This window comes from Sitodiplosis mosellana, unplaced genomic scaffold, assembly GCF_009176505.1.
Source record: "Sitodiplosis mosellana isolate CC-2019 unplaced genomic scaffold, AAFC_SMos_1.0 Smas_scaffold_6150, whole genome shotgun sequence".
Taxonomy (NCBI): domain Eukaryota; kingdom Metazoa; phylum Arthropoda; class Insecta; order Diptera; family Cecidomyiidae; genus Sitodiplosis; species Sitodiplosis mosellana.
In genome coordinates, this window is record NW_022601391.1 from 2235989 (window position 1) to 2248359 (window position 12371).

Sequence of the window (12371 nt, forward strand, 5' to 3'; positions counted from 1 at the left end):
GGCAACTACAAGTAATGGCAACTATGTCATTGGCTTTGAAAACCGATTGCTTTGCAATTCAAAATGGATGCCAATTAAAACGTAGCTCATTATTTGAATGGCGAAAAAAACGACGACACACATCATTCAAAATGTCCATCTCTTCATCTTTTCGCTGCGACATTGTCTACGTGTACAAAACCATCTGTGCTCAAATCACATACAAAAAAATACTGTGCACATCAAATCATGTGTCGTTGTTGAAATCGTCGCCGTTTTGATCAGCTGACAACTGAACAGGTTTGTATGTTTAGAAGCGCAGCGAATGCGTTGTCAACAAAAGCAACACCACAGTTATACGATTAACACAGTTAAATTATATTTAGACCTCCAAGCAGCTTACCTATTTTTAATATGCATTTTTTGTTTTGCACAATCCAAGGCGCACTTGGCCGACATGCAAAGATGCAAACATGAACGCAAGCAATAAAAAGAGTGAGTGAGTAAAAGAGAAATACAATTTTGTGTTTGGTATGTCCTACTCCTCTTGTCTTTGTTTTTAACTTTATTCATTATTCCTTTGATGACCAATTCATCTTATGCTGATTCTTATAAAATCTTTCTTTTAAAAACAAAAAAGTAATAGAAAAAAATCTCCAATATTATCCAGTGCTATTTTCATAATTATTCTAATCAAACTCTTCCTTGATTTTGTGGTTTCAATGGTATTGCATGGTAATTGACAAGAATTGACATGGTAATGTGTTCAGAAAGAAACAATTCTGCGTGTGGAAAATTGCAATCTTGCAAAATAAATAAAGGTTTCTGCAGTTATCATTATAATTCATTGTTTACATATTTATTTATTTATTTTTTTAAATATGTATTCCCACTAACAGCACGGGGATTTAATTTTTTTTTGTTTAAAATTTACTTCTATTCTGGTAGAGAGTACTATCCTTTGGTCACATTTAATGCATTTCTTACAGGTTATTTGCATTGTGACACTGCGCTTGTCTTTTTCTTCTTCTTGTGAATGATTGTTGTTGTTGTTGTTGTTTTTGGTTACTATTGTTTACACAGTTTTACGCTTACATTTACATTTACAAATAAATTATTTTAAATTTACTTTAAATTCCCTTCATTTTTAATTTTGTTTGATCTCGTGTTTTTGTTGGTAATGAGTTGCTTTAGGCTACAGTTGTGTACATGCCTCAAAGAGCATTCTTATCTACGCTGAAATTGACCTAACGGTGATAAAGGCAAGCATTGAGGCAATCAATGACGATGACACAGCACTGCTGTATGCATTATTCGGATTTCCTGAATCAGCAATATTTTTTCGAGCTGATGGCTGAAATAGAAAACCAAAAATTTGTCAATTATTTGCTTTTAATATGATGGTTATTCAAAAAATGACAAAAACAACTGTCACCCCGTATGTTGAAAAATTAAATCAATAGCCAGACATAACGGCAACTAACAAGCACGATACATTGAAAAACAAAAATTCAAGTTGAAAGTCGTATAAAACTTACCGATGTTATGTTCACGCAAGGCGTTTCATTACGCACAAATTTGAACATTGATTCAACTAGATTGGCCGGTGTGGATTCTTCACATTTCTCCAACGATTTAACTACACATGCTTGCAATATGTCCATGTCACTGGAAAATCATATTTTAAAAAAATGGAATATCAGTTGAAGTTGACAATCGAAAATCGAAAATCGAAAATCTCTTGCTACTAAAAATTATTTGCTTACTTGCACTGTGTAGCGCCCATGACCAATTGTGGCAACTCGGTTGGCACAGTTTTCGATTCAATTTCTTTCTCCGATGGCAAATAACTATAGAATGTTGAATTCATGCAGCTAATCAATTCATCTTTACGTTCGTCAAAGCATTCAGGCCCCTTTTCGGCAATGAACAAGGCAATTTGGTCACCGTCTTTGTAGCACACGAAATTCAGCAGGTTTTTGAAGATTTTCACAAAGGTTCGCTTGCCTTCAATTTCTTCTTGTTCCAGACATGGTTCAATCACTGTTGTGAAATTCTCCATGCAACCGATCGCAATATTACGCTTGCGACAATATCTAGCGATGGAATTTTTATTAAAATTCATTACATGTACCAGTTTGAGTTATTTGAAAAATCGAATTTGTCTTACTTGTTGAATACGGTGTCCAATTCACCGCTTGGCTCTGCCGCTTCAATCTCTTGGCGCAAGACTTCAACATCGATCAGGCCGGTGGTACAGGTTTTTAAATCTTCGGCTCCCTTTTCGATGGCTACATACGCTTCCTCGCCGCCAGATACTTTCGTGCATTTGTCCTTAAGCACTTTTTTCACTTCGTCAATCGATGGCAGGGTGACATTTTGCAGTGATGATGGAATTTCAATTCCAGCCGGCAAATTCTTTTTGATCTTTTCCAAATCGATTGAGTCTTTGATTTTCTCCAAGTCTAATTCGTTGTCATTTGCATTTATCTGGGCTAAAACGCACATGGAAAATGAGAAATGAGGATATTTTATTGGAATTAATTGCAGCAGAGCAACGGGAATACATATGCATGATTTGTAAAGTAAATTTCATTCAATTGTTTGTCAAATATAAAGCGAACATTGATTTATGATGAAATTTTGAGGCACTTCATCCAGATAAGGTTGTTGTTATCTGCTATATGAACCATACGGTGCGTAAACAAGTGACGAAGTGCTGCAGTTTAATCTGCCTATGTGATGTTTGTGAATTTCTATTGAGTGGACAAAGTCCGTTCGAGATAATAAAGTGAAGTGCCACAAACGTGTTTTGGTTTCAACTGAGGCATTCTTTTACATCACAATATACGCGGTTTTTTTTGTACTTTGTTTTCTTATATACATATCTAGATATTTTTTTGGCAGTTACGCACATTGCTATAATACTTTTTTCCTACAATAAAATCAATCCACCAGCAAGTTGTTCTGAGTAAATGTGTTCGTTCGTGCTATTATCAGTATATTTGAAGCATATCAGATATGGGATACCATGATTTGAGTCCATACGTTCAACATATATGATGTGTAAACTTTGTCGTTGAGCCCGAAAAAAAGGTTGAGAATTTGTGTTTAATTGATGATATCCACATCATCAGCCATCATTAAATCAATATCAACAATTTCAATCTAAAATAAATCAATAAATCCCTGAACTGAAAAAAAATAATAATAAAAATAAATCAAAAATGTTTTTTTTTGTTTCTTTCTTCTTCTTCTTCTCATTATTTGATTTACTTCAAACTGTAAACAACGCAGGTCGTAAGCGTTCTCTTTATGAAATAAAATATTCATGAATCAACGATGAATTTCCACAAAATCAATATTATAATCTGATACAAATCGATTAAAATTACTTTTCCGGCACACTAAATTGAAGTATTTCCGTGAATACATACAGCTAATATAATATCTGTCCCTGAACGTTATCTCCTAATTAACTCCAGCTATTTTGAATTTGTGACAGATTGTCTATGGAAAAAATTAAAATGCTTGCCATAAATACAAAGAGGCTACGAATTTTTCTTAGTCATAACACCAAAATAGCCGCAGCTAATGTCAATCAAGATACCTCAATTTCGTTTGCCAAACTATAATCCACTTCAATAAATTGAAGTGAATAAAGCTAGAGAACCTGTAACATATTAACAAAACAGAAATAATTGTTGAATATTTTGTACGGATCAGCGCACTTCAGCTGAAGAAGTTACATAATGGATTCGGTTTTTCATTGAATTGGTGCGGTTGCTTTTGAACATGGTCATAATTGCATTAGCTCAAGCGATGGCAGTAAACACAGGCCAAAATCATTGCCAAAGAACGTGTTACGAAGACAAATGTAACGCGAATGCACATTTTACTTGTGACAAGAATATTATTTTGATTATGATAAAATCGCCGACTTTCGGATTAACAACAACATGTGTGTCGTTTCACTGCGCCATAAACTGAAACTGTATCAACACCATTCCATTGTTCTTCACACTACCGAGTTTGTACTGTGATACAGTTTGTATTTCAATTTCCGTTAGGTTATACTTTTTAGCGCTTAATCGTCACGTTGTGCAATTCGGTTTAACGGGTTAAAAGCCGAGCCGCATGAATCACACATCGAGTATGTTCATGCAAACCTTGTACTGAAAACGATTGCACTTCCTCTCAACATTTGAAAACATTGTATTTTACGTTGGTCATGTTTGCATGGCTACTAATCGAGCATATCAACGGAAAATGCCAAAAACATTTGTCGCACAGTAATTTGGATGACTTATCGATGAATGGGCTTAAAATTCAAATTCCAAATATTAGAGTTCATAAACAAACAAACAAACAAACGGAGATCATCAACTAGTTGATGATGCAGAATTTGTGGTTGGAAACCGAATACAATGTATATGATAAACTCATCGAACGTGGATTATGTAAGCGGGCAAAGTGGATCTGCACAAATCATCTAAACAAACACATTCGCAGCGGTGAAAAGTAAAATACGATTATTATCTAAATAGTCGGTTTGGTACTTGTACTATGGACTGTTACTGTCCGCGGTGTGACTAAGCGATTGCTTTGCAAAGAGAGACGGCAAGCGTTGCATTGCGCAATTTCATAAAAACCAACGTCCAATACACAACGGAGCTATTCAACAATTTCCGATTGAATTGAGTAATAAACGAACATTTGCACGTACAGAAAGAAAAAGATGTGTAAAAAGCCGGTTAACCAATTAATGAAATTTCATATTAACACGACGATGGAAGCTATTTTTTTGGAAGCAGGTTTCTGCGATTGAATAGAAGTAAGTGAATACATGTTTTATATCAATTCTATTCATGAAAATGGGAATAAAGTGGTTTTCTGCCTACGATTAGCAGTCAAACGACTCAGAATGAATGAACTTAGAAAGTGTTAAACCGAAAACTGCCCCTTGACATCGACCATAAAAAAAGTGCTAAGATCCGTTCCAATTTTGATTATAAATCGACTAACCTTAATAACTTGGGAAATTTGGGGCAAAGAAGAAATAGTTCGACTCAGAATGAATAGAATCGCAACACGATTGATTTTTCTATACTCTGAATAGTCGATATATTCAACACGAAATCAAGACTCATCTTCTCCTATGAATCCATCATCGAATCATAGCAGTGAAATTTTCTAAACCGCTTGAAACGTTCAATTATTTCGTTTGTTTATTCTTGACGGGATCGCGCACATTGTATTCCACAGGCAAATCATCGGAATCATGATTAATTAATTGAAAATAAAAGAAGAATAAATTTTGTGCTTGCTTTATAAAGTTTTTGAAATTCATTAAAACTAATCGCAAACGATGTACAGCGAATACCTTAAACCTGCCCCTCTCTTCATCTAATAAATTCTATGCAGTGTACATTATCTGTTGCACACACAACACAATTCTTGCACTTGTGCACGTTGCAAAAAATGTGTGGCATACAAATGTAGAAACTTCAAAGAAGTAAATCCACATATACTTAGCTATTTGCGAGGTCATTTTTGTCATCACAACCTTTCCGACTCCAGCAAATACGTATAAACAAATTGCAATTTTTTTTTATTTCGTTCAATATTTTCAGCGCATTCATAAGGAATTCAATAGATAAATATAATCTGTGGCTGAATTCTGTGAACATTTCACAATTCATATTTGAAAATGTGGGATTTTAAACCATCAAAATTTAATTTTTTTCACATAAAGATTGGAGATTTTTGTTGCGTCACTGATAGTTTATCGCAAAACATAATTGAGTCACTTGGTGAAATTATTCCACCGAAAAAATAAATCAATCTAAATGGGTTCGTTGCTATTGATTCTTTTTCGGCGTCAAACTACTAAAGACGCAAAAAAATTCCCATCAGAATTTGAAATTAATCGCACATTTTCACATGCGGATTTTAAAACGTTCACAACATTCCACCACAGACGAAATCGACAAAGGTGAATCATCCTCACTCACATCGGTTTCGGCAAAGGATGAGAAAGTCCAATTTACGAATTGCGGTGAAAAATATGAATTGCGTTATGGGGAAAAAAATGGCGAGTGTTCGTGCACGAAAAATAGTAATTAAAAATGGTTTTCATTAGTAAATTGGCGTGTGAGTGAGTCAAGGCCAAAACCTGCGCGATTCGCTCGTTTGATTAGAGATCTTGACCCGATGACAAATCAAATCCATAACAGGCTCACATACACATCAATTCAATCGACCGACCGGCCAAATGTCCGGGACAATAAATGTAAAAACCATTGACACTATCATTATCATTTTGTGGATTGAGGAGATAAGCATGGAGCATCGACACTCGAACAGCTGAATAATCAATACAATGTCAAGATTTGATAATTATAAGCACACGGGACGTCACAAAACATGGACTTAGCACGAGCAATCACATTGGCAACAAAAGTGTCAATGGTGCAGAACAGCTACGGAATAAACAACCGATACTAACTCACCACATCGCCAGTCGGTTGATTCACACAAATTCAAAGTGAAAACAACGCCTTAAACAAAATAGCTTACAATACAATTATGCAAATAATTGCCGACTGATTGCATTTTTATGGAATTTGCATTCAAATCGCACTCTTGAACTGATTCGAGCAATTCGTATTCATTTCAGGATTGACCGAAACAATTGAGACTCTAGTTCTTGCGCACATTTATAAGTGCTACAAATTGGATTAGAAGAATTCCGTCTAACAAGACAGAAAAAACAAACTCTAGTTTAAGAAGGAAAAAAACACCTAATAATAGTTGTTTTTTACGACTTACGACTGGAAAAAACCAAATACCTCACAAAACCAATCATTTTTTTTTGGTACGTAAACTGGTTATCGAATGAATATGTGTTTTATTTTTTCACTCGCAACGATCACTTTTCCACTCGCCTTCAATTAAAATATTCGATACAAAACAATTGACAGAGTTAATAATTCGTTTTAAATGGCAGAGAATCACTTACCTGAAAGTGATACGGTCAGCAAAACAAGGAAAAACAAGCGATTTCGGCAACTCATGTTTTTTGTTGTTCAATTAAACGCGCTCAAATGTGACAAATAAATGTTGAAAATACGGTGCACTTCAAGTCCAAGACGAATGATAACTGAGGAGCATCGGTGTGATACTGGTTAGTGATTGCGTACGATGGGATTGTTGAAATGCTGAATCGCGTCAGTGTGTGTATATGTGTGTGCGCGCGCGTGTGTTGTACTGACTGTTGTGCCGGAATAATACTATTATCTGCCGTTTCCTTTGTAATGCAATGCCAAATAAAGAATACTATGTGTTCTTCTGAGCTCTGTAAGTATACATGAAAAATCGTAAAGAATGACAACAAACATTCAGTGGAACAGAACGATTCGTATGATACAAAGAAATATTTCAAATAATGTGCCATAGACAGTCATTGGGTTGAATCGCTTATGGTGCTCATCCGTATGTGTTGGTATGTTTGTTGTTTTCATTCAATCGACAGTGTATAAGTGTTCAACATAGATACAGTTTATTCGCTTAATCGACACTCTACACATAAATGGCTTTGGTTTGGTAGTTTTTTTTCCTCTCGCTCTGCCTTCGTTCTTTGAGTCGTTTGTGCGAATGTGATCACTGCAATTTCCAAAGCCAAAGCCAAACACTTTGACGTTACCAAATAATGTACAATAAATAAACGGACTCGACTATTTAATGACAATGAAATATTGTTTTGAGTTGCGTAAAAACCGAAGAATTAACGACAACCGAACACTTTTTACGTAAATATTTTTGATTTCTGAATCAGATTGAAATCACAATGAAAACAAAGAGAAACTATGAACTTCAAACAGTATTCATTAACCATACATATCTGATGACGTTTTTCTTTATTTATCAACGAGGTATAATTCCATCAAAATATCTTTAACTTTGCAAACTATTGGTTGTTTTTGTACCAAGAGAACCGTTGCTTTTAATCGATTTGCATTGACGTTTTTCCTTGAATTGAAATTACTTTATTCACACAATGACCGGGCACATTTTACTTACCTTATTCAATTGAACATCCCGTTCGAAAAATGTGCAACACTTCAATTTCAATTATCATGAGCAACATCTGATGCAATTGCGAATAAATTTCAAATTGATGGGTTTTAATACTATGAAATTGGTGTTTATTGACGAACAAACCGAATGCATAATTTCTGTGACAGTTTAAATGAACACAGAATGATTGTCTCTTTATATGCTCAGGTGAAAAGTAGACGTCATTTTTTAGTCACCGATTTCACCGCTATGTGTCGCTCAAAATTCTATATTCACAACAAATGCCAATTCAAATTGGGAAAATCGTTGAAATCAACAGATGATATCGATCATCGTGAGAAGCAAGTACTGTACTGTTTATGCGCCTACTTTGTATTCTCGAATAAGGAAATTCTTTTCATATGCACTTTGATTTGATTTAATTGTTTTTTTTTTTTTTTTTGGTTAAATCTTCTAACCTTCAAACCGTGAAACCTCTTTTCTATCGTTATTCGTGAAACGGGTGCTCGAGTGCCCATAATGCATTTTGATAAGATTTGGTTGTTGAAATCTTCCGGCCAATACTGATAAAATGATGATCGATTTTGACAATTTATACAAAAAAAAAACAACATATACTTTTCAAGATCCATGTATATTTCTAGTTTCTCGAGACAATTTTCAAACACAATTTATGTGAACGTGTAAATAGACACACAGGCTATTTCACGTATGACGATGCATCACACATTTCATGTGATAAAAAAGTGTGCTTATATGATTGAGTATGTTAGCGTTATTTATGTAGCCAAATATTCAATGAATTGAACTATAGTTGTTTTAATCATGTGAGATAAAAAAAAATTTGTAAGTATTAAAAGTTGGTCTTGGGCATACAGTGCCCGTTCCACGGTGGTTTGAAGGTTAAAGTAACCTAAAACTTCAACATCGTAAATAAGAATAATCTTTCTCATAAGAAGGAATTAACATCATGATTAACAGTTGATTATTTGAAAATGTGACTTTTATTGGGGCACTTCCAGCCAGAATCGACTTAAAAAGAGCCTTGGAATACATTGAGATGGACGAGACTCCCTGAATTGAGAGAAAACCGTGATTTTACATAAAATAATTATGGTGCAAAAATTGTGTGATTTTATTTGTTCTGGAAAAGTTTGCTGTTAAAAATGGTCAACCAAATTGGTGAACGTTGCTCACACGCACTTCATGTTTACAATTTATATGTCTGTCTCATCAGTAGGTCAAAATATCCATCGTTATCAATCGATGCAGAGACGCCAGCATAATAGTTGTAAAACTCTTCTTCTGTTACGCGGCCATCGATGACGCCGCCTACCTCGAAGTTTGCCAAAAATCGATTTAAAATTTGCTCCTCCGTTTGTTCACCACTGCAAATTGAGATAAAGCGAATGGAGGGAGATTCTTTTAGAGTATTGAGAAATGGCATTGAGCCAATTAATATTTGTAGACCGAATGATACCTCGTATACTGCGGATGATGTAGCACCGAGTAGACATTTCTGCAATTAAACACAATAGTAAATCAAATGGATAGAAACGAATAAAGCAAGGGAAGCTGCGTAAAAATTTGGCATTACTTCAGATCGTCGATGGTGATATGTCCGTCGCCGGTCTTGTCCAATTTTTTGAATGCTTCACCAATGATGTGAAGTCTACTTTCAGACATTGGAGGCCTTATCTGAATTAAAAACTCCGACATATTGATTGAACCACTTCCATCCGCGTCGAAACTATTAACAAAAAAAAAACCGAAATGATATGGAAAAATTATTTTTTTTCTTCCTTCAATAAAAGTATCCCTTTACTTACCGCTTAAAAATATCCTCAGCTTCTGCATCAGAAACTTCCATGCCAGTGTCGCGGAGACCTTTTATTGGATGATTCACAAATTTTACACATATTTAATAAATAAATCACACAATTGAATACCTTTCGTGAATTCCTCGAGTGACAGTTGTTTGTTGCCATCATCGTCCATGCGTCTGCACAAAAGAAATCAAAATCGATTTACAATTTAGTTTGAGAGCATTCCTCAGTACAAAGGAAGTATGGTTTATTATATCTGTCCACATACCTAAATGCCCGACCTAAGCCAACAATTCCAGACGCACCTCGTGCCAAACACAAGAGACGCAACTTTTCAATTGGATCCTTATCAGTTCCATCGTCCAATGCACGTTGGCATTTGGAAATTAATTCTGATTCACCTCGCGACATGGAGCTCGATGGGCGATTGCACATCTAAACGCAACGAAATGAGAATGCAAACTGTTTAAAATTTCAATTTGACATGGAAATGAAAAGTCTAGCGAAAACTGTCGTTGTATTTGATAGAGAAAAAAAATACCACCATACATTAAACGGAAATAATAATGATTGAAGAATATTGGCCACAAATGATAATTGGGTCAAATGTTTAGACAAACAACCGCCATATAATTTATGCGATTTGTATTTTTTCTTCGTCTATAACAAAACAGCTCTTCAAGTACCTTCAGAGTGTAGCGTTTACGATAGCGCTGGCTGAAATTCATATTTGCCGAATTAAACTTTTATGAGAGAGAGAGAGAGAGAGAGAGAGAGAGAGAACCCACTTTAGTCGCAGAAAATTAGAAATCAAGGTGAGAAGTTTGTTTTTCTAGATCAATATTTCATCCGGGAAAACAATACGAATAATTTAGCCATCTTTTACCCCAATTTCAACTGCTGTTATTGAATTTGTATTTTTTTTATTCTTTTTATTTTATTCTTTCTACAATGAGACCATCATTTTGCGTCCATTATTACAGCGCACGTAGCCACTATCCACCGACTCGAATGTCTATCTGAAAACTATTTGTCGATTCGAAAACGGATTTTGTTTGTCCATGTTTCGGAGCATACCACACATTTACATCCAATCGAAGCCGAGGAAGACAGATAGATAGTACGAGCGTATTGGAGAAGAAAAAAAAACAATGCTAAAAATCGATTGAATCCACATTTGAACGGGAAACAGAAAAAGCAAAGAAAAATGGAATGCGTTATTAAAGTTCCTTTTTTAAAAAAAAGCATAAGCATTAGCGTGTTGGATCTTATGTTGCGTGTACAGACCAACCAATCGGCTGACAACCAATGTTTCCGATGAGTGAGTGAACGAACTCACAATGACCGAAACATGGTAAAGGAACAGATGAAAGAGAGAACGATAAACTGGACACATAAGCATTGGTATGTGCCAGTGACACTTAACAACAATTAAAAATACAACCATCCCCACTATGGACACCCACTATGGTATCACATTACATCAAAGCGCAATTGACAATATAGACGCGAAACTGGGGCTCGATTTTTTTTTCTCACATTTCCAGTTGAAACCTTTTTTTTTAAGATAGAGTCCGAATTTAATGAGTCATTTAATGGTAAGTTAGCCCCAAACATATTTCAATTTATTATCATCTTTTTAAATAATTTTCCGTCATTTTTGTACATATCAATTAACTGCGTCACAATGTCTACTGAAATCGAAATCCAAACCGATTTCAAAGTTGATGACACGATGAATGAATGATTGAAAATGTCGTGGACTGGAAAATATTCGTCCTTCAATTTCTAGTTCTTGTCAAAAATGAATCAAATTGAATCCATTTATTTTTATGTTTATTTGGTTTTTGTTTCTGTTTCCGTTCTCCAGTTTTTCTCACTTGTTGAAATGTGAACGTATCAAATAAATCAATCGAAACAACTTGAATTTCTAGCCGAGTTCATTGTATTTACCAAGTATTGCTTTCCCGCTTGAAATATTGATCTAGAAAAACGAACTCCTAACCTCGATTTCTAATTTTCTGCGACTAAAATTGATATAATACATACGCGTCAAAGTACATGTTCATTATTTATACGTGTGAATGTTATATTGTATTCGGGGGCGCGCCGAAACTTCACTGTGTTTTTAAGTTTATTCGAAATAAACTCAAACCAAAGTTTGGTTACCAAACCACCGACGAAACATTAAACATTAGTCTTTGCTATCACGAAAAAGAAATTTCAAGCTAGGTTTTTTTCTTCTTCCATTCACGGTAGAATAGATCAAGAGCTGTTGAACAAAGTACTATAAATACAAGCTTCATGTCAAATAATGGAATCGTAGGTGCACATTGATGCCAATATTCAAAATATCAATTTGTTTTATCTTCATTTGATACACATCACAATATCTGCTCGCCGATAACAAGAAAAAAAATTGCTTCATTTTTCGCTCAAGCTTCATGTCAGATTTTTTGTATACTGCTAAAAATTTGCACAAAAATA

The 12371-nt window shown here is 34.8% G+C and overlaps 2 protein-coding genes across 8 annotated transcripts in view; both read right to left on the reverse strand.

The window, feature by feature from the left end:
• Positions 1 to 499: 499 nt before the first annotated feature.
• Positions 500 to 8290, reverse strand: LOC129574088 (27 kDa hemolymph protein-like). Its single transcript, XM_055455486.1, has 6 exons — positions 8062 to 8290; positions 7001 to 7336; positions 2150 to 2474; positions 1746 to 2075; positions 1518 to 1647; positions 500 to 1333 (listed from the first exon to the last, which is right to left on the reverse strand). The coding sequence occupies exons 2-6, from the start codon at positions 7053 to 7055 to the stop codon at positions 1211 to 1213; spliced, it is 963 nt and encodes a 320-aa protein (XP_055311461.1). The 5' UTR covers positions 7056 to 7336; positions 8062 to 8290; the 3' UTR covers positions 500 to 1210.
• Positions 8291 to 9032: 742 nt separating this feature from the next.
• LOC129574089 (calcyphosin-like protein) overlaps positions 9033 to 12371 on the reverse strand; it is a 7067-nt gene continuing 3728 nt past the window's right edge. For 4 of the 7 annotated variants that reach the window (XM_055455488.1, XM_055455489.1, XM_055455492.1 and 1 more), the window contains 6 exons: positions 10153 to 10319; positions 10008 to 10060; positions 9888 to 9945; positions 9656 to 9808; positions 9539 to 9577; positions 9033 to 9446 (listed from right to left, as the gene is read on the reverse strand). In XM_055455488.1, the coding sequence (XP_055311463.1) occupies positions 9269 to 9446; positions 9539 to 9577; positions 9656 to 9808; positions 9888 to 9945; positions 10008 to 10060; positions 10153 to 10319 (648 nt within the window). In that variant the 3' untranslated portion in view covers positions 9033 to 9268. Of the gene's footprint in view, positions 9447 to 9538; positions 9578 to 9655; positions 9809 to 9887; positions 9946 to 10007; positions 10061 to 10152; positions 10320 to 10433; positions 10523 to 10570; positions 10602 to 11933; positions 12171 to 12371 lie in introns of those variants that run through there. The other 3 variants (XM_055455487.1, XM_055455491.1, XM_055455493.1) reach the window with 3 other exon arrangements.